Raw genomic sequence first — 22,097 nt, 5'->3', positions numbered from 1 at the left:
CACCTACACGGATGGAAATAGGACCGGCATAATCCAAACCACAATTATAAAAGGGAAAGTTAGCCTGAACGCGGGCCGCTGGTAAACTACCCATGATTTGCTCAGAGCGAAGAGCCGAAAAGCGAAAACACAATATGCAATGCCGCAATACACTTTTGATGGTGCGACGGGTGGAGGGAAACCAAAATCGTTGTCTTACACTGGCCATGGTGGCCTGCACCCCAGCATGACTTATACGACGATGGTGAGCAACAATCAATGCATGAGTGAATTTATGATTGCTAGGCAACAATATTTGATGTTTGTAATCAAAGGAAGCATTTGCATTTTGTAAACGTCCACCAACTCTTAGCAGAGAATCTGAATGAACAAATGGTGACAAGGCTTTAATAGAACTATTAGGCAATAGCTCCTGATTTTGACGCAATGCCTTAAGTTCGGCAGAGAAAGCTTCTTCTTGAATAGATTTGAAGATACAATGTTCAGCTTCTGAAATTTCAGAGACAGCTAATTGACCAAAGCGCGGAGCGACTGAATTTTGTTTTCTACAATTATGAATGAACCGTAGAACATATGCTGTTGTACGAACGATTTTGTGATAGGTGGAGCAACTATTGATTATACCTGAAATAACATCATTATGAGAAGAAGTGGTAGCTGATACTTGAACTGATTGAGAACTGATTTCCTGAACTGATTTCTGAACTGATTTCTCTAACTGATGAGAGACATCATTTGAAGTTAGAAAATTCGATATGACCTTACGGGGAGCGGCCACAGGTGAAGCGGGGAGGCACGAACGAGGTGCTGCAATAGGACGAATAGCTTTACAAGGACCAAATATGACCCAACCCAGACTGGTTTTCTGAAGAATGGGAGCGTTTTGAGCTAAATACAATTTACCAGACTGAAGTATAGATGCGAATATACCAGCACCAAGTAACAAATCTACAGGCTTAGATTGATCAAACAATGGATCCGCTAATTTGAGTTCAACAGGAATTGAAATTTTGGAAAGATCAATGTTCACACTAGGAACATTAGATGATATGCTATCAACTACAATACAATTTTCTTCAACCGACCACGAACGATCAGATGAAGACAAGCAAACTGAATGAGAAACAGATGATTTGGTCTTATTCTCACCTACACTATGAATCAAAGTGTCAGAATACAAGGTAACAAGTGACAATTTTTCAGCCAACCTAGTTGACATCAAATTACAATCAGAGCAAGAGTCTAAAAGAGCGGTTGCTTTAATAAATTCCCCACTAGAAGTTTGAACCAAAACTTCAGCAGTAGGTAACAAGGCGACAGTTGATTGCTGTTGCAAACACAGTGACGAAGTGGAGCTCATTGTGACATGAGAGTTCTTCTGAGGCTGTTCTGCATGAGAAACAGCTTGCTTAGTTGTTTCCACATTCTGAACCATGACGGAATTCAAAACAGCATTCTTACCCCTGGAGGGAGCAAAGGATTGAGAATGAATAACATTTGAAGTTACCTTATCCTTAGAAGTAGGCTGAGTGTCCCATGATTGAGGATATGACCTGTGAAGAACAGTGTGGTGACTCTTACCACAAAGTGTACATGACTTGTCCGAACAAACATGATTGGGTGCAAAAGGCTTGAGGCAATTATAACATAACCTTTTGTCACGGACAGCATTCCAACGATCAGTAACCTGTAACTTCAATAATTCATTACAACGATTTGGAAAATGACCAACAGAATTACAAAAACTACAAGGTGACATAGAAGAGGTAGTAACCTGCATCCTAGCTTGAACATTTGATTGACTTTGATTGAACTTCGGCTTGCTATGAGCACCAACCGAGTTGGATGTACTTTGCTGTACATTTCCTTGATGATGGTTAGCTGAGCTTGAAGCAACAGCTTCCATGATTTTGCATTGTGATTCCAAAAAATTCCAGAATTTATCAATGGTGGGAATGTCGTTTATACCAACACTCTTTTCCCATTCTCGAACAGTAGCAGTATCCAACTGCAACAACATTTTGTGCATATACAACAAGTCCTTGATTTGGACTCCAAGTTGAAGCGCTTCGAGCGCGGTGATGTGGGACTTGCAAAAGTCAATGAATGCCCGTAATGATTGCGGACAGTTACGCTTTATGGTAGGCGGAGATTCAATTGCCGTGACGTGCCTGGCAGCAATTAATCTCTTGTTGTCATACCTCTCCCTTAAGAGGTTCCATGCAAGCTGAAAACCATTTTCGTCAGCTTCAATGTGTTCCACTCTAGCAAGAGCTTCACCACTGAGTGATTGACGAAGATAGAAAAATTTCAATGAATCATTAATGTTATCTTGATTACCAATAATATTAGTAAAAGCACTTGAGAATGCTTGCCATTTTGAAAGCTCCCCATTGAAGCGTGGAAGCGGTATCTGAGGCAACTGAAAATTTGCCAAAGGTGCGTTTTGAGATGTTGGCCGCTGGGAAGCACCAGCAGTGGCCTCATTGATGCGTTGTCTGCTTTCAAAGGCAGTTAATGCAGCGTTTGCCTTAGAGGTAATGGAGATAAACTTATTGAGTATCTCAAAATGAGTTGAAGTGTCCTGAGCTTGCAACTCTGAATTCGATAATTGTTGATGTATCTTATCATACTTAATTCTAAGTGAACCTAGTTCGTTTTTTACAGTCAATAGTTCATAATAAGTGGCTTCAGTGTCCACAACATAATCGTTATAGCTGGTTATGAACCAATCTATTTCCTGGTGTAAGTTGTCTCTTGTATTGAAAAGAGCAGAAGGCTCAGGAAGTGAATCTTCCTCATGATCGGACATGCTTAAAAATTAACAGAAAAACCTGAGTGAATGACAAGTAAGCACTGTAGCAATGCGATTGCTGCGCCAATAAGCAACCTTGGGCGCTGGTCCAGTACGCAGAGAGGCACGCCTGTGGGTTTGAGGCAAGTTGTATCAAGCTTGTTGTGCGGCGAGTCAAGTAGCGAGCTCGCAAGGTGGTGTGGTATGCCGTGTGTTGTTTTCTCAATGCGCAATAGCCGTCTGTGACCAGTTCAGTGCGGTTCAGTCTCTCAGGGTACAAGATAGTTGATAGTCGCAGCGTGCTTTGAGTTGCAGCCAGTACTGAAAATTTGAAACAAGTGTGTGAATGCTTAATATTAAACAATATAAACATACAAAGGTACAATGAAATAAAATATACACTAGAGTGGGACCTAATCATTGGCGTCAAGCTAGACTATTAGGCACACGGTCACTGAAACCCCAAGGCTCAATGGACCAAGAAATGGGTAATAAAAATTAACAATTATCCTAAGTGAAGACTGGCTCAAAAATGAACGGCTTGGAGGACCAATTTTTATAATTGGTCCAATTAACAATTATCCTAAGTAACACTGGGTCAAAAATCCGGCCCGGAGGACCAATTTTTATGACAGAATCCAAGGGCAGGGCAGTGGACTGTGGATGATAGTTGGTATAAATACCTACAAATAAATCTTTGAATTCTGTACATAAAAATACTGATAGCTTGAAGTGTGGTGAATACGCCAATAAAAGACTAAATGAATCAACAATATAAGATTTAATAATAATAAGATGATAATAGTAGGCAGATGGCCACATACAAAAACAATTGTATCAAGTATCTTGGGATCAATAAAATAATGATAGGCAGGTGGCCACATACAAAGGCAATTGTAAGTAGGTTAAGTTTGTGAATCCTTAAATAATAATAGGCAGATGGCCACATACAAAAACAATGAGTCAAATCTTGGGAAAATTACAACATGTGAAATAATGTAGAGAACTACAAAATTTAAATGAAATTAGGTCAATGACATTAATGACCATTAAGGTCTGACAATACAAAGGTAGTAATAATATTAAATTATTAATGATATTGGTATAATGATATTGCAATAAATGCAAAGGTATTAATAATGATACCTGAAATCAATATAAATTGAGTGCAATAATGAAAGTTATTACTAAGGTACAATAATAATGATTAAAAAATGACAATAAGCTGTAAAAAATGCTCAGCAAATAACATACATAAAAAATATGTGGCATAGGCCTTCAGTGATTTGAATGTCAAGATAGACTTCGACCAAACAATTAATAGGCGTTACTGGCCTTAGAATAACACTTAAAAGCTAAGGGTAGCTAATAAATACAATGTGAAGATAATCCAGGTAGAATATAGGCGACATGGGCCTTCAATGAATTGAATGTCAAGACAGACATCAATTAGAACGAGTAATAGGCAACAATGGCCTCAGAAAATCACTTGTAAAGCCAAGGGTAGCTGTCAAATCCAGAGAATTAATAGTTGCTACTATTGAATACAATATATATAGGCGTCAGTGGCCTCATAAAAATCACTTGTGAAGCCAAGGGTAGCTGTTAAATACAAAGAATAATTGCTACAATTGAATACAATTATATAGGCGTCAGTGGCCTCAGAAAATCACTTGTGAAGTCAAGGGTAACTGTTAAATACAATGAATTAATAGGCGTCGGTGGCCTTAGTGAATTACATGTCAAGATAGACATTAATAAAATAATAAGTAGGCGTCAGTGGCCTCAAAAAATCACTTGTGAAGTCAAGGGTAACTGTCAAATCCAATGAATAAATAGGCGTCGATGGCCTTAGTGAATTACATGTCAAGATAGACATTAATAAAATAATAAGTAGGCGTCAGTGGCCTCAAAAAATCACTTGTGAAGTCAAGGGTAACTGTCAAATCCAATAAATAAATAGGCGTCGATGGCCTTAGTGAATTGCATGTCAAGATAGACATTAATCAAATAATAAGTAGGCGTCAGTGGCCTCAAAAAATCACTTGTGAAGTCAAGGGTAACTGTCAAATCCAATGAATAAATAGGCGTCGATGGCCTTAGTGAATTGCATGTCAAGATAGACATTAATCAAATAATAAGTAGGCGTCAGTGGCCTCAAAAAATCACTTGTGAAGTCAAGGGTAACTGTCAAATCCAATGAATAATAGGCGTCGATGGCCTTAGTGAATTGCATGTCAAGATAGACATTAATCAAATAAAAGGTAGGCGTCAGTGGCCTCAATGAGTTGAATGTCAAGATAGACATTAATAAAACAATAATGATGTATACGTAAATGAAAATTGAAAAGAACGATTTACATAACCTGAATAAAATTTTGAAGAGGAGATGCGGCCAGGCAGACAGGCAACGACTCCGCAATACCAACAGGAACAGGACATCAGCAAGCGATGAAGTGATTAGGCCATGCAATGACAAGCATGGAAACGTCCATTACAGCAGGCGAATCCCCCAATGGAAAAGTAGGCTGGAGCGAGTAGAATTCCAAATGAATAATCCGATCTTCAAATTGTGGAATTTTTGGATTGATTTCCAAACAGTAGAGATGATGCACTTGAAAGTTTGAGGTTCACGAGGTAAAGCCAATTGTAGAAAAAATGGCAACTGAAGCTTACATGAGGTTGCAATTTTTAGACAAAGTTTATCCAATTTTACCAGAGTAATTGAGTGAAGAACTCGATGAATAATTGAATCACACTGAAGAATGGAACAAACGAATTAATCTGAAGAATAATTCACACTTTAAAAAGGTTTGTAGATCAAATGAATAGTGATGAAACGTTCACACGCGGTTGTAAACTTAGCAAAGTCTATCAAAGCAAATATGCGAAGCAATCGATGAATAATTGAGTCACAATGAAGAATAGAACAAACGAATTAATTTGAAGAATAATTCACACTTTAAAAAGGTTTTGCAATTCCGATGAATTCAGATGAAAGGTTTAGACCGAGCGCAAGGTACGCACACTCGCCGACCTCCATGAAAAGAATAGACAGGAAAAGCTAAAAACGCTAGCAACAAAAACGAGAAGGCGGAAATGTAGCCACGTACGAAAACGTTTGGAAACGTATGTTGAAAAAGTGGCAAATATCTAAAAGGTAAGATGCCAAAAGACAAGATTAAATTCTAAAAAATCGAATAGCACAAATATTAAAATTACAACGGCAAACAATCCGACGAAAAAAATACGAATAAAGGTATAGAAAACCAGCTGATTGAGCAGTGGCAAAAAACCGCGACTGAGACGATACTGGTCTGCGCAGACGCACAAAGGACACAGCGCGCAGACAGACAGACATGATGACGACATGATGTCTACGTAGTAGTGGAGTAGTAGCGGAACGAAAAACAAGTGGAACCGTTCCAAAGATGCTTTGTCAGATTTTACACGCATATTAACTTATGCATATATTATATGTTATTTAAGCAATTATACTCAATTTTAAGCAATTTTCAACTCTGGGATTTCATTTTTTATACCGCCTATTTTTCTAATTTCCAGATCCGACTATAATTTAACATTTAAAACATAAAACATTTAAAATAATTCAGAGCAATTTCACGTTTTTTAACAGCCATCAATCTTCAAGAAACAAGGAGCCAGTGAACGAGTGGAAATTTTCTTGCTAATCTCAGCTGGGCTTTGTCTGGATTACCAACCCAAGCAGAATATAACTTTATTATTTCAGTTTTGGCAATCATAATTTTTATTATTTTGATAGCCTGCTGAGCTCACAATTGCTCCAAAAATTCTTCTTAAAATCAATTTGTTGGAAATCAATATATATCTGTTGCACGTTGACATCAAACTCATAGCATTTTTCCAGAATTTGCCTGATTGTGAAGATATGGTCGACTGTTGATCTTCCTGGCCGGTAACCACATTGATACTCTCCAATATTACATTCTATCAATGGCGTCATCCTTTTTGCTAGAATTTTGGCAAAGACTTTGTACAGAATACCCAGTAGGGTGATTCCTCTGTAGTTTCGGCACTCCATTTTGTCCCCCTTTTTATGAACTGGACAAATTATACCAATGCTCCATTCTTCTGGCATTTTTTCTTCTAACCATATTTCATTGATTAGAGCATGCATCCTCTGTACAAACATGTCCCCTCCTTTTTTAACAAGTTCTGCCGTTATTAGATCTAACCCAGGGGCCTTATTGTTTTCAAGATCTTTGATAGCCTCTTTCACCTCATTAAGCATTGGTCTACCCACTTCCTCTTGTACCGTTCTCACATCATCATAAGCAGTTTCAGTTTCTTGTTGGCCATGGTTCAAGACTTCATCAAAGTGTTCTCTCCATCTCCTCTTTATTTCTTGTTCATCTCCTATCATATTTCCTAATTTATCCTTGCAGTACACTGCCCTGGGTTGAAACCCTTTCTTATCTTCTCTTATTTTTTTGTAAAACTTTCTCATCTCTCCTCTGCCATAATGCTCTTCTATACTCTCCAACTGCTGCTTCTCATATGCTCTTTTCTTTCTTCTACATAACTTATCCGCTATCCTCCTTTCTGATCTATAATCTTCCACAGTTCCCCATGTTTTTCTCTGGATCATTTTCATTCTGGCCCTATTTCGTCTTTCAATTGCAGTTATGCATTCTTCATCAAACCAGCGAGCCTGAATTTCCTTCTTTCTAGAGCCAACAACTTCCCTTGCAGCTCCAATCACACTTTCCTTCAGAATACTCCATTTCCCTTCTACTCCCTCAGTGTTCCATGCATCCTCTTTCTGTTCCAGATAGTTCTTCAAGCATTCCTCATATCTGTGTGACACCGCCTCTTCTTTCAGTTTTGCCACATCAAAACGAGCTTGCGTTTTTGCTCTCTTATTGTTTGTCACTGCGATACGCTGTCTACAACCAATCCTGACCATATAGTGGTCTGAGTTTATATCAGCCCCTCTACAGCTTTCCACATTTGTTATATCAGTACAGTGTCTTTTATCGATCAAAATATGATCTATTTGATTTGATGTGACCCCGTCCGGTGAACACCAGGTAGCTTTTTTGATGTTTTTTCGCTGTTTCTGGGTGCTATTTATAATCATATCCTTTCTTACAGCAAGATCTATCACTCGCCTCCCGTTATCATTACTTTCACTGTGTAAGCTCTCTTTCCCTATCACACTCTGAAATCTCTCTTCTCTACCTATTTTTGCGTTCAGGTCTCCCTTCCATCCTGTACAGCATGAGTCTCCTTGGTGGGTATGTCTCATCTGCCCGAATAAGGTGGCCAGCCCATCGCAGTCTACCAATTTTTATCATTTTGACCACATCAGGTTCACAACATACTTGGTAGAGCTCCTCATTCTTCCTCCTCCGCCAGGTCTCATCCACTTTTATTCCACCACAGATGCTTCGCAGTATCCTCCTCTCAAAAACTTTGAGTTGGCTCTCGTCTTTTTTGGACAGTCTCCATGTTTCACTGCCATACATGAGTACTGGCAGGATTAGCGAGCGATAAATTTTAAACGTTGTGGCTCTGCTCAGCACTTTGTTTTTTATATACTTGGAGAGACCATAGAAGCATCTGCTGGACAGGAGAATTCTCCTTTCCACCTCCTTTGTTGTTTCGTTTTTACCATCGACGAGGGAGCCCAGGTATACAAAATCATCTTTAACCTCAAAACATTTATCATCCATCTGAAGCCTCTCCCCGATGTTGTGGTTCGTTGATGTGATCATGATCTTTGTTTTGTTTTCATTTATGTGAAGGCCCATTTGCAATGCTGCATTTTTAATATTTTTAAAGGCTTCCTTCATATCATTCACCGATCTTCCAATGATATCAATGTCGTCTGCGTACGCGAGAATTTGGGTTGATTTATAAAAAATATTCCCTTCAGTGTTGACTTTTGACTCACGAATGACTTTTTCTAAAGCTATATTAAATAACAAACATGAAAGAGCATCTCCTTGTCTCAGCCCTGCCTCCATCTCAAAAGGCTCCGACAGATGGTTTTGTATCTTCACCCGGCATACAACTTTAGACAAGGATGCTTTTGTAAGGTTGATGAGCTTCCTTGGGAATTGAAATTCCTCCATGACTTCGAATAGCCTTACTCTCAGGATACTGTCATAGGCCGCGGTGAAATCCAAGAAGAGGTGGGAGGTTCCTGTATTATATTCATGAGCCTTCTCTAGAATCTGTCGCAGCGAGAATATTTGATTTTCACCTACTGTCCAGTCCTCAGGCATCCGCTCTGTCACCCACACCTTATGGATCACTTTTTGCAGTTGTTCAGCAAGGTGATCTCCAGCATCTTCCAGAAGTTCTGCTGGGATTCCATCTTCTCCTGGTGCCTTGTTTCTATTCAACTTTTCCACTGCCAATTGGACCTCCCGCACCGATGGAGGGGGTTGTTCTGCCAGGTCGGTGTTGATAGTTACCTCTTCATCCGGCGTTTCCAGTGGAATTGCAGGATGGTACAGTTCTTCAAAGTGCTCCTTCCATCTTCGCAAAACTTTCCCCGGCTCACTCAGCAGTTCACCATCCTTTGCTCTGCACAAAGTTGTTCTTGGCATAAAACCCTTTCTTCCTATATTAACTTTGTTGTAAAACTTTCTTGTTTCATTCCTATCTCTCGCAGCTTCTAGGATCTCCAGCTCTTTCTTCTCCCATTCTTTCTTCTTTTTCTTATGTATCCTCTTTTCAGCTCTTCTCATAGCTCTATACTGTTCGGCTGTACTCCTTGTCCCTCGACTCTGCTGCATCTTCTTATAGGCTGTGTTCTTTTTGTTTGTTGCCTCTTGGCATTCGTAGTCAAACCATGTTTTGGTCTGTTCTTGCCTTTCCACTCCTATAACATCTTCTGCAATCCTTTCCAGTTCATCCCTTAGGCTTCTTCACATCCCAGATGGATTCCAAATAGTCCAGTCAAATGATCATTTTTCAGGAAACAGCCCCGAAAGAATTTTTCTCGACGGTTCTATATGTATTTTGGGGCTCTGAATTCGAATCTGAAATTTGCTGACCCCCAAAACCCCCCAAAATTTCGGATTTTTTCCAATTTTCTCATTTTATCTCGTAAACCTTGAGTTTCTCAAGAAAAATCATTCTCGACAAAATTTAAAATAAATTGAGTGGTCGCGCAGGATTCTACCATTTTTGGTTCCGGAGTTACGAATTTTCAAAAAAGGGGTATTTTTTAAGTGGTTTTCAAAATTTTGCAAACATACCACTTCTACCCTAAACAACTTGGTTATTTTTCCAGTATAGATGAAAAACCACACATCACGTGAAAGAACAATTCATTATGAACAGGATTCCTTAGAAATTTTCGAATTTAGTAGTGGTGGGAGGGGGAATACACCCAAAAATAGAAAACCATGTCCTACAGCCAAAATACAAATTTTTCATTATAATACCTTTTCAAGGCCTTCCTAACAAAAAAATACATATTTCGGCTGAAATCATCTCAAGAGGGTTATTTTCTATGAGAATCACCCGTTAGAAACATTTAATTTCAGTATTTCCTAGTGGTGGGGGGGGGGGGGGGGGTACGTCATAAGGATACGTCAAGGATCAAAACTTTAAACACTTATAACTTTTGACAGAATGATCATATCCTCGTACTACAGCTAATTCTTCTCAGCTCGTCAAGGCGGTTCAAAATCATGTATCATAACTGAAATTTGATGAAAAAATAAGAAATTCCTCTTTTAGTGTATTTTAGCCCCTATTTAAATTAAATACACAGAAAAATTGCCAATTTCAATATTCAAAACTGTGTATCTCGGTAACCCGAAATGATAAAAAATGGTACTTGGTCTTGACTTGAAGAACAGAATCTCCTCTTTCATGTGAGGTGAATGAATTTTGAAAAAATATAATCGTGAGCTAAGATACGTTTGATTAAAAAAATCAATAAATTTGCGAATAATGCTCTTGACGAATAATATACAGTATTATTGATATATAGAATCGATCATTATTAATATTAATTATTAATAGATGGAAGACTGCGATGGTACGGCCATGTAAAGAGACGCCCACCTGAAAACATGACTAGAAAAGTGCTGGAGATAGAGTGACAGGGGCCAAGGGGCAGAGGCAGACCACGCCTAACATGGATGGCACTAGTGCTTAGGGATATGAGACAATTGCAACTAACGCCAGAGACGACCCAAGATCGCAATCACTGGCGACTAAGATGCAGGAGAGCCGACCCCAAATAATGGAAAAAGGCAAGGGAGAAGAAGAAGAAGAAGAAGAAGAAGAAGAAGAAGAAGAAGAAGAAGAAGAAGACTGATTATTAATAGATATTAATTATTATCAGATACTGCGGAATTGCTAGAATCACAACTTACTATCTACTATGTAGACGGTAGTAACAGAAAATTGGCAACCATGCCGTCCTATAATTTCCACTGTCTTTATAACGTGAATCTCACTATAGATTCGTTAATATAAATAATTGAATATTGTGTATATCACTTGAACATGGAGGAGTGAGAAATGATAACTTCTTCTAACTAATGGATGTTGGAACATTTTTGTACGTTACTGATAGTCAGAAGACTAGCTGAAACAAAATAACTGATAACTGAAACAAAATGAATTTTGGAAAGAAAGTAAAAAATTATTCCTAGTTGAACATTCGAATATTCATAGCCCGAAAAAATGTTTTCCCGCTCGAAATTAATTGAATTAATGGTGTAACGATGTGATGTGAATTTTCTTTTTTTTTTGCTGACTGCGATGCCCACATGAGCTTTAGGCTTGTGCGTGGGTAATGAGGCAGATGATAATGAGAGATAAATGGACCTACAGTTTTAGGTGGATTCCGAACCACATTATAAAAACAAAATGTAGGGTTTCAAGACCTTTAAATTTGTAAGTTAATAATATCTCGATTATTTCCCCCTGCTTAGGATAATTCCTTCATGACATAAACATGTCAGTCAAACTAGCTCAGCTTGCATATAGTTCAATGTCAGTCAGTAATATTACTTATCTTGTGACCGAATTAGGGTATTATACAAGTCGATCGTCTCTGAAAGAGCGTACGTCATTGTCGGTCTACATTTCGTTACCAAACCCGAATATAATAGTAATTTTATGTTGTACGATGTATGTTACAGGTCTACAGGCATGTGGATAGTGCAATGTTTGAGAATCCGCAGTTAGTGGAACGATTTTTGGATTACTGGAGGACCACAGGTCACCAGCGTATTGGCTATCTGTATGGCAGGTACGAAGTGCACAATGATGTACCGCTGGGTATCAGATCCACTATATCCGCCATCTATGAGCCTCCTCAGGTATGTTAATGCTCATTTACATTCTCATATATTCGTAAATGGTACTGTCATCAATTCCATTCGAAAATATGTGAATTTCAAAATTAGTACTCACTTTTCTATGGTGAGATTCACTTTGAACCGTCAGCATTCGTTGTATGAGGAGCATTTATGTTATTATTTATTCATAAGGAATGTTGACGGTGTAGATTAAATTATACGAGGTTCATTTTTTCATTGAACCTCCGATCACATATCATAGGTCACAGACAAACGACTTCCACAGAGCTGAACAGCTTGTCATCCTCACCAAACGTCCTGTGATCAGAGCGGTCAGATTGTCAATTGTTGTCGAGTTAGAGACCCACAAACATGGCTGCGTCAGTTGAGTTTCCCGCCAAGTGATTTTCGTAGGTTTATTAGTTTTTGCAATCAAAATTCAATAGTTAAGCATAGCCTAAGTATGACGAGGAATGATCCAAGTTTAAGCAGGAAACCTTATTATAAGTGATGAGGTTGTTTGAGAATGGTCACGGAAAATTAAAGACGTCAATGACTTTTGGAATCGTGATGCATGGCAACTCAGACTCACAGTGGTGGTCCAATCAAACGGCTTCTCCAACAATACAAATCGGATGAATTCGATTAGTTAACTCGCAACTAGGCCTGTTCTCATAATTTATAAGCTAATAGATTCAAATCCAGCTCTCTTTTCATGAACATTATTTATTTTTACAGCTGAATCATAACCCCAATTAATTTCAGATTACAGTTACAGATGATAGCTCTCACTCTTGATGTTTGGTTTGTTCATAAAACAAATTGCTTCCTCACTTATTAAGTGACCCATATAATTCATTGTAAGTAACACTCAGAAATATATGTTGATCCTATATTAATTTGCTTCCATCAATTATGGATTTAATGACCTTCTGAAACTTTCATATCAATTTTTTAATAGTAAATTGAACATTTTCTTCAATACTGACCCATTTTTATCCATAAATTGTATCATTTATACGTTTCCATATCCCTCACCAGACAAGCTCCACTAATCATTCCAAACATTTCATAAAAAGAGAGAATAATATCTCCTTCACTTGATTAATTAGAAATATGTCTCCTAAGAAACATGTACAGTATGAAGGCTGCAAACTATACATTTTTCAATGTTAAAGAAGGGTGTCTCTTTCTTTTCATGAGAAAAAACTCACATTGATTCGATATTTATTGAAAAAGTGTTCGGTTTATAATATTGACGCAGTGTTTGACTTTTTTTGTATAGGAAAGTAGTAAAGATCATGTGAAACTGTTGCCTGATGAGAGAGAAGCGCTGATAGATGAAGTCGCTGGAAAGTTGGGTCTTAGACGAGTTGGCTGGATATTCACAGACTTGTTGCCAGAAGATCTCAAAAAAGGAACGGTGAGTGGCTATGCATAGATTGTATCATATTTACTATTCAACCAATCCTTAATCCATTACTCAGATTTTGACAAATACTCTATTTGCTAGATAAGTTACCATACCACTAAGATATATAAAACTAATTACACCAAGTATTTTCTACCTTGGATTTATCCCTACCTTGGATTTATCCCTACCTTTATCCTACTATTATTGGTTAGGTTAGGTAAGAAGTAATGTGATTTTGAAGTTAGAAAATTGATGCAAACTCTATTTAGTTTTTCACAGCAGTATTAGTTACAGTGTTACGTACATTATATATATTATTATATGCATTCTTGTATTGTATATATTTTCTCTTCTAAAATTGGATCAGATAGTTAGGTTGAAGGGTGGACAACTAGACACTATGATGTCAAACAAAATGAATATGTTAGTTTATTCCTCGAAATGCATTAATGTACCATGAATTAATGAATAAAATCAGAAAAATACACATAAAATCAACAAATTAGTGTAATGGTACAATAGAGGTTCAATCCAAATACAAAAATAGGCAAGTTAAGAAAAATGCATTTTTAGGGTTGAAAATATTATTGTAAATAGGAAAGAGAATAACAAATTCCAATTTCTGAAGATTAAAAAAAAAATCAATATTTCTTTTTTATGATTAATGCGCTTGTTGCTCCTCATTTCAAGCATCTATATCGTAATACATCAAATGCAATGTTTGACATAACTAAGGAGATTGTGCAGAAGGTCGGCGAGGGTGATCATGTATTGATTACCTTCCTTGACCTTGCCAAGGCATTTGATGCTGTAGACAGAGATAAGCTGCTCCTTAAATTGAAATGCTGTGGAGTAAGGGGGATTCCTCTCGAATGGTTCCAGAGCTATTTATGTAACCGTAAACAGACAGTTTGTATCAATGGAGTCTGTAGCGAGGCAGAGAAAGTTGACTATGGAGTCATTCAGGGTAGTACCTTAGGCCCGCTGCTTTTTTTGGTATATATAAATAACTTGTCTAAAGTTGATTTTAATAGTAAGCTATTTTTATTTGCGGATGACACAGCAATTGTTTCATTTGGGCCTACTTTGGCTTGACCAGAATAAACTCACTCTCAACGTTGATAAGACCAAGTACCTACCCATATACTCCAAAATCAATAGTGCCCCATCGCAGGACCTCGTCCTCAAACTTCACTCATGCGATGATTATAAGTCGGCCACCTGTGGCTGTGGGGTATTGCAACGTGTGGAGCAATATAAGTATCTTGGAGTTATAATAGATCACAGACTGAGTTGGGCTCCTCATGTTGCATACCTAAGGCAGCGGGTTCGAAGAATGATATAAGCATTCAGACTCCTGAAAGAAGTTCTTCCTCTTTCCCAACTCAGAGTAGTTTACTTCTCATACATTCAATTAATAATTTCATATGACATCCTGGCCTGGGGAGGGGCCTCATCGGCTACCATCTGAAGCAAATGGAAAATGTTGTCAGCATTAGCACCTTTAAAAGCTACCTTAAAAGGTGGCTGTTTGAAATTGGTAGGGACGCCGCATCGCGGCTCATCCAATCCGCCTATATCCATTGAACATCACCCCTGGTTGTGAATGTTCGTCTGGATATGCAGGACTCTGTATGTCTCTTAAAATTATTCAGTTCGTACTACATTTTTTTTCTTTTTTTCAGTACCATATATATATATATATATATATATATATATATATTATATATATATATATGTATTTTTTTTACCTACAGAAATTTGGGTTCAACAACATTAAGTGCTCTCCACATCCTCTAAAGATGCTTTTTTATTTTTTTATTTACTCTACTTTACTTATTCTATTGTTTTTTTGTTTTTTTATTGTAAATCTTCAACTGTCAGGTTGTTATAATGCAGTTCTCGGTGCTCATTCCCCACACCCAGACTTGTTGTCTTTGTGGGGAATATTCACTATTTATCTAATGTTTCTGCTGCTGTATTACTTTTTTTTTTATTAAAGATCATTTGAATTTGAAAAAAAATAAGGCAAGACATTTCACTCTTTCTAGATTGTTCTTTCCAAGTTTACTTTTATTTTCTTTCCAATTTTATAGTTTTTCTCGATTATTTTCAGGTGAAGCACATCAGGAACATGGAAAGTCATTTTCTGACCGCTCAAGAGTGCATAATGGCGGGTCACTTGCAGAATCATCATCCAAACGTGTGTCGCTTCTCTCCGTCGCAGTCATTCGGCTCAAAGTTCGTCACTATCTGTGTAACAGGTGTGTAGGTGAAGCATTCATCAAATCAGTTCAGTAAGAAACCATGAAACTGACCAAAAGTAGAACTTCTCCCAAATAGTCGAAATGGACTGTATTCCACCCATGTGAAGCAACCGATATTGTCTCTGCAATACCAAACAGAGCAGAGCGGCAAAGTAAAACTTGTGTTTGAAAAATCCCCTCTAAAATTGCTTTTCAACTGAGCTATTAGGTTTTTGTGTATAATTAGGGTTGCCACCCGTACTATATAATTAAGTATTGTACTTTATTTGGAGGTCTTGTACTTTATACTTTGTAAGCAAGATAAAGTACGCAAAAATACTTTAGTTTGCTCAATAAAGTTCTATATAATAAAGTACGAGGAAATCAAAACATTTTAGGTTAGTAGAGTGGCGGAGACTGTCAGATTTTAACTAAATATTGGCTACATCTTTTCAGTGCATGTGTTGCTGATGAGTTCAAGAATTTGTATAAAGTGGTTTCATATTTACTCTCTATCCCTGCCACTTCAGCATTTGTGGAAATGGTTTTTTCGGTGATGAATAATAAGTGGAGAGATGAGAGGAGCAAAGCATCTTCGAATCTTATAAGAAATAATGAATTTATGATTTATTTCAATTTGAATGTTGATTGCAAAGATGCTTTGCAACTCTTCACCAGTAACAATTATTTATTGATGAAGGCCAAAATCAATAAGAAATATATTTTCAAGAATACTAATTGATTTTTTATTAAATTTAAAATGCATTATTAAACTCATTTTGTATTCCATTATATTCATGTATTGTATTTTGAATATCCATTCAAAATTACTTTATTTGCATGGGCTACTTATAAAAGTTATTAAGAACATAAAGCACCCTTCATTTAATTTTCCAGGAGCACTCAAGCTCTAAAATCAAAAAAATAATACCGTACTCAATAATCAGCCTTGTGGAGCGCTTGATAAAAGAAAAACATAAATATATTGATATGAATGCTAATATAAAGATTTCAATCGTTGGAAGCAAAAGCAGTAAATTAAATTAATGTAAAAGAAGATTTCATATCTACACTACAGCAAAATTAAATAGTAATAAGCTAATAAATATCATTCAATTCGATTTAGATAATCCCATTTCTGATAAAATTATGCAAACCAAGAAATAGAACATAAAGGTGCGTACAGACTGTCGCTCTGCTCCGCAACCGAACGTCACTCCAGCAGAGCGATTGATGATCGACCGGCGAGCAACAGTGGTTCGACCGGGGAACGCGAGAAAATCTAACATCTTCCGTAACGTTCATGATGGGTGCGTGGGCGGTGCGACTGTGGTTCGATGGTGGTACGAGGGCGGTACGAGGGAGGAGCGTGCTCGGTGCGGGTTGGAAGCGTGAATATGTATACGCAGCTTAATATGGAGGATAGTCTTAAGGTGCGTAAAGATATACGCGCCGCGAACATGAGCAATTCACTTTTAATCAGCTGACTATATCTGTATTTTTACAGAAACGGTAAGATACAGTTATAAAAATCTTGGCATCAGCTGATTAAAAGTGAATTGCTCATGTTCGCGGTGCGTAAATCTGTACGCACCTTTATATGTACATAAATTAGTCAATACTTTTTTATTTATTTATTCATTTTTCTTTTGAACTTTAAAATGGCTAAAATAAGTAGAACCGGTCCTTCTTTTAAATATTTCATATAAATAAAGGATGCTTTATGTTTTTAATGAATCATTTAAAATTGTATTTTGAGAAGTATACATATCTTTGGCCAGAGTGCAATTTTTTGCATTAAATTTCCTTATCTTGTGTACCTCAAATTATTTTGGAATAGCCTAGAGTTGATTAAATTGTTAAAGAGTAACAATATTATGCATTTTTTCAATGAGTATAACTTACATTTTGAATTTAGAAGACCAACTCTAAAACTTTTTGGATTAAATAAAATATATTATGTTTTTTTTCATGTTACTATATTAAACAATTCTCCTGTATGAGCGTGTGCTTTGTAACAAATGGAATCAATTCATCTTTTTAATGATTTATGATTATTTTCGTCATACCAGTATGTTAGTTATTGATTAACTTTCCAAGCTATTATGTTCTTATTTGGATAAATCTGATTATTCTATCAATAATTATAATGGATTCTAAAAGTAATCAGTGATATTCATGTCAATAATTTGTATTCTTGTGAGTATATCAGAATGCCACAGAATGCTGACTTTTTGAATATAGAGGTAAAATGACATGTACTTTATTTAAACCTAATATACTATATTTTTAGGCCTGTGATTACCAATGTACTTTATTTTTCTCAAACAAAGGTGGCAACCCTATGTATAATCATCCTTTCGCAGTGAAAAACAGGATTTGGATATTTTGTGGACTACAGAAAGTGATATAGTGGACTAGTGGTACAATATTATTATAAATATCTAACAATTTATTGCACTCATTTTGATATTACTAATAATAATAATATTGTTTATTGGGTGATTTGGATTGAAATGAAATGAAACAACATTAAATTATCGAGTGGATGAAGTGAACTGCAAGATCACCTTTACAACGAAATGAAAAGTTGGATTATATCCTGACAAGTAGTATTTTCTTACTTACGATATACTATGTATACAGTATACACATTGTATTGTGTAATACAATTTTATTATTAATTTGCAATAGGTATAGAGTAGGCATAAGTTGTCATCAAAATAATTCTTTTCCTGTCCTTATAAATTCTATTAGATTGAACGGAACTTGGCAAACAAATTTTGTTTGCAGAAACACATAACATAATGTATTTGCCAAGTTGCGTTTAATCTGGTACAATGTATAAGGAAGGGGAAAAACATGTTGATGACAACTTTGGTGTAAACGTGGCTATTTATCACTTGGTTACTTGATAGTCCATACATTACTACATTATTGTTACAACTCTGGTGTGAATGTGGCTTGAAGTGTTGTAAATTATTTATGTAACTGGTTTATGTTTTTGAATCAGGTGATAAGACAAATCAGGTGCACATGGAGGGCTACCAGGTGTCGAACCAGTGCATGGCGTTGGTGAGGGACGAGTGCCTCATTCCCACCAGGGATGCTGCCGAACTGGGCTACATAAAGCAATCAACAGACAAGCAGTTTGTGCCGGACGTCTATTACAAGGTATGCACGTCTCACCAAGCACGCACTTACTAACAACTTTCCTATTATTCAAATTCTTATCAATTTTCTCATTCATCTTCAGTTGCATGAAGAAGCAAGAGAAGGTCTCTTAAGAAATAGGTCAATGCTTTCCATTTCCTCTCCTAACCATTCCAATGATAAGAATAAAGAATCAAGTATAATTCATAATCTAGTGTAGGTTGTCTTTGTTGTGTAAACATATTGTGTAGGCTGATTATTGTACACGTTAGATAATTGCCTTGCTCTCGGCTCTCCCGTTGTAAACCTAGCTCCGCAGTGCAGGCTGGATACTTATCTGACTCGGACTAGGCGCTGAGACAGCAAGTAATAGCAGCGTTGGTGGGAATGCGAGCGGCCGCAGTAACATCTTCCACCCAGCAATGGTCGGCGTAGTTCCGCCTGGTGGACAGACGAAAGATCAATCCAGTCGGTTATTTGATCCCTCCAGCCAGGCTCAGCCAAGCAGCCGAGACAATAGAACAATGGAGTGACGGTCTTATTCGCGTTCATCAGCAGTTTTCTTTCTCACGACTATTTTTATTTTTGTGTGTCAATAATAACTCCAGTCACCAGTAAAAAGTTTCCAGAAACGTAGTGTACTACCATTTTAATGACTTTTCATAATGATTTTTAATTATTTAAAAATATTGTTGACATTCTGAGCCTTCAGGCTAAACTTGGGGTTTCTGAGAACGAATCGGCAAACAGCATTTCTCTGTCACGAAAAATAACAAAAAAAAAAACCCAGCTGTTGATCTTCCGGCAACTGTTAACGGTCATCCTGCAATGCGGCCGAAACATTTCCAAGCCAGACACTCATCTCAAATGACAACAACTCCAAGCTGTGAGAAACCATCCTGCACTGCGGCGCTAGGTTAAGGGTGGCTCATCAAGAGAAGCTTCGCTAATAGATATATGAGAACTTCAAAATCACTTTTTTTACTAGCAGATTACCCATCCTCCGAAAGAGTCTGAAAATTGAAAACTTCACAAACTGAAAACTTGAAGTATTTAAAATAGGCCTATAAACATCCTCGGTATATTAAGAATCTATGTGCAAAATTTTAAGCTAATCAGTTCGTAGTTCAGACATGATGACTTGTCATTCCTATCCTGTACATAAGTTAGACGATTCTTTCCTTGACTATATTATAGATTATAGCTCCAGTTGTATTGATTTTTATTTGTTAACGATAGAGTTGGGACTGTAATGTCCACTCTCCCTGTCGACCACGATTCTCAAGAAGTGAAAAGTAAGAATAAGTATTAACACTAGCTCATATACATTAAATTATCTTTGAAATAGACTTGATCATAAGCAGTGAGTTTATAATTGGTTTGAAAACTATTAAATTGCACGATTATTTCAAAATTAAATTTCCATTTTTATTTTTTAATTGTGAGCTATTTTTAAAAACCACTTGCTGATGGTCCGGTGTGAATGTCCATCTTTGACAAGTTGTCGTTGTCACTACTCTCCTGGTCACGCCTGACAATCACAACTTTCTTCCTAAATTTAACACTTTTATCAGAGATATTGTGGAACTTCTCCATATTAAGATAAAGAAAGGAAAAAAGAAAAAAAGATGTTTCTTCCTAAACATTACTGATGCATGTGGGCATGATTGTCAAAAACCGTGTATGAAAGCATGCAATAAAATGTGCGAGTCTTTTCGTTCGTCACCTTCAAGTTCGAGAAATACGAGGTTTCTTTTAAAATACTGTACAGTAGTTGAAAATTTATATTGATTGTTGATGATGCTGTGCGTAATCATAACAAAAACTTTCTTTTCTCAAATTACTTCTGTTATTTCAATTTCATTGAGAATTTAATTTGTTTGGGTTCAGTTATTTTTGTTGATGACACTTTCATCTAGATGATGTCATCTAGACGTTTCTGATGTAGAAATTTGTTATTCAATTATGTTGCTGAATAAATAGTTATGGTTGGGTGGTAGAGAGCACGTTTCAGTCATCCTCCAGTTGAAGTATTCGATATGGCTCAATGTTTCAATTCATTTATTGTTTTCAGTCGACTTGAAATATTCGAAATGGTTTTTGACTTGACAAGTTTTTGATAAATTGTTCCAAGAAGTTTTTTGTTTCCAATAAACGTTTTCAGATTGAATATGTAGTCGCTTTAATGTTTAATTTATTATTTTAAATGTTGTTTTAGGTTTCAGAGATTTGGATTTATATTTTTTATCTCATTTTTGTTCATTAATTGGAAAATGAATAGAGTTGGGCGGAAGCATGTCGTTTTTTACCTTGCCTTGTAATCAATGCTATCCTTGATAAATTTATTATTAATATAGAATAGTACCTCTAATTAAAGTTCCATACTATTTTAACTCTATTTCATTGATTAATAAAATTATTATGAATAGTATACCTCTGATTAAAAATATTCAAGTAATCATTGGTAACCTCGTTAGCTGGAGAAGCATTTTATTGAATCATTCAATGCTCACGAACTGCGATGTAATATAAAATTTGAGCCTTCTGCTATTCGCTCTGACGGCTACGGGAGCAAGAGAACTCTCAACCCACGGTCGCTATCATGTGAATTATATCATTAATATGAATAGATAAAAAGCATTCATGCACTTGAAAAAGGACTTAGATCAACAAATAACAAGTCTTTTCAACTTAGGAAACATTTATTTTCGAGATTAAACATTTATTTATCATACACATCGATAGAATTGTATTGCATTGAGGATTTCAACAATAGGTTCGATAATTTGGTGTCTAAAGGTCTTGCTATTTTGTAAATATAAATGCAAGTTCACAATATTATGATACAAAAATGTTTCACAGAAAAATATGACAGTATTCTTGTTTCCCCTCTTGAAACTAAATTATTATGACAACGACTACGACACAAAAATTTGGTTTGAAACCAAATCTAAAATCATGAAATCATAGCTACAACAAACACTATAAGGCACAAATTCTTTTTTATCAAGTTGATGAATGTGAAGCAGTGTTCTTATTAACTGTAAACATCTTTTAATCTTATTAACATAAAACACCAAATATGTAAATAGATCAGAAATTTTAAGGCTAGTTGTATTGCGATTTGATAAGATTTGAACTTGCATTTTCATTCGAATGAAAATACTGTAAAT

At 36.5% G+C, this 22,097-nt stretch overlaps 1 protein-coding gene across 1 annotated transcript in view; it reads left to right on the top strand.

The window, feature by feature from the left end:
* LOC111043698 (nuclear protein localization protein 4 homolog) overlaps positions 1 to 22,097 on the top strand; it is a 101,420-nt gene that overhangs the window by 38,495 nt on the left and 40,828 nt on the right. Inside the window, exons 7-10 of the mRNA XM_022328717.2 lie at positions 11,953 to 12,132; positions 13,397 to 13,534; positions 15,642 to 15,789; positions 18,785 to 18,945. Of these exons, the coding sequence (XP_022184409.2) occupies positions 11,953 to 12,132; positions 13,397 to 13,534; positions 15,642 to 15,789; positions 18,785 to 18,945 (627 nt within the window). The remainder of the gene's footprint in view (positions 1 to 11,952; positions 12,133 to 13,396; positions 13,535 to 15,641; positions 15,790 to 18,784; positions 18,946 to 22,097) is intronic.

Source organism: Nilaparvata lugens, chromosome 8 (genome assembly GCF_014356525.2).
Source record: "Nilaparvata lugens isolate BPH chromosome 8, ASM1435652v1, whole genome shotgun sequence".
NCBI classification, from domain to species: domain Eukaryota; kingdom Metazoa; phylum Arthropoda; class Insecta; order Hemiptera; family Delphacidae; genus Nilaparvata; species Nilaparvata lugens.
This window is presented reverse-complemented; position numbering and strand designations above follow the sequence as displayed.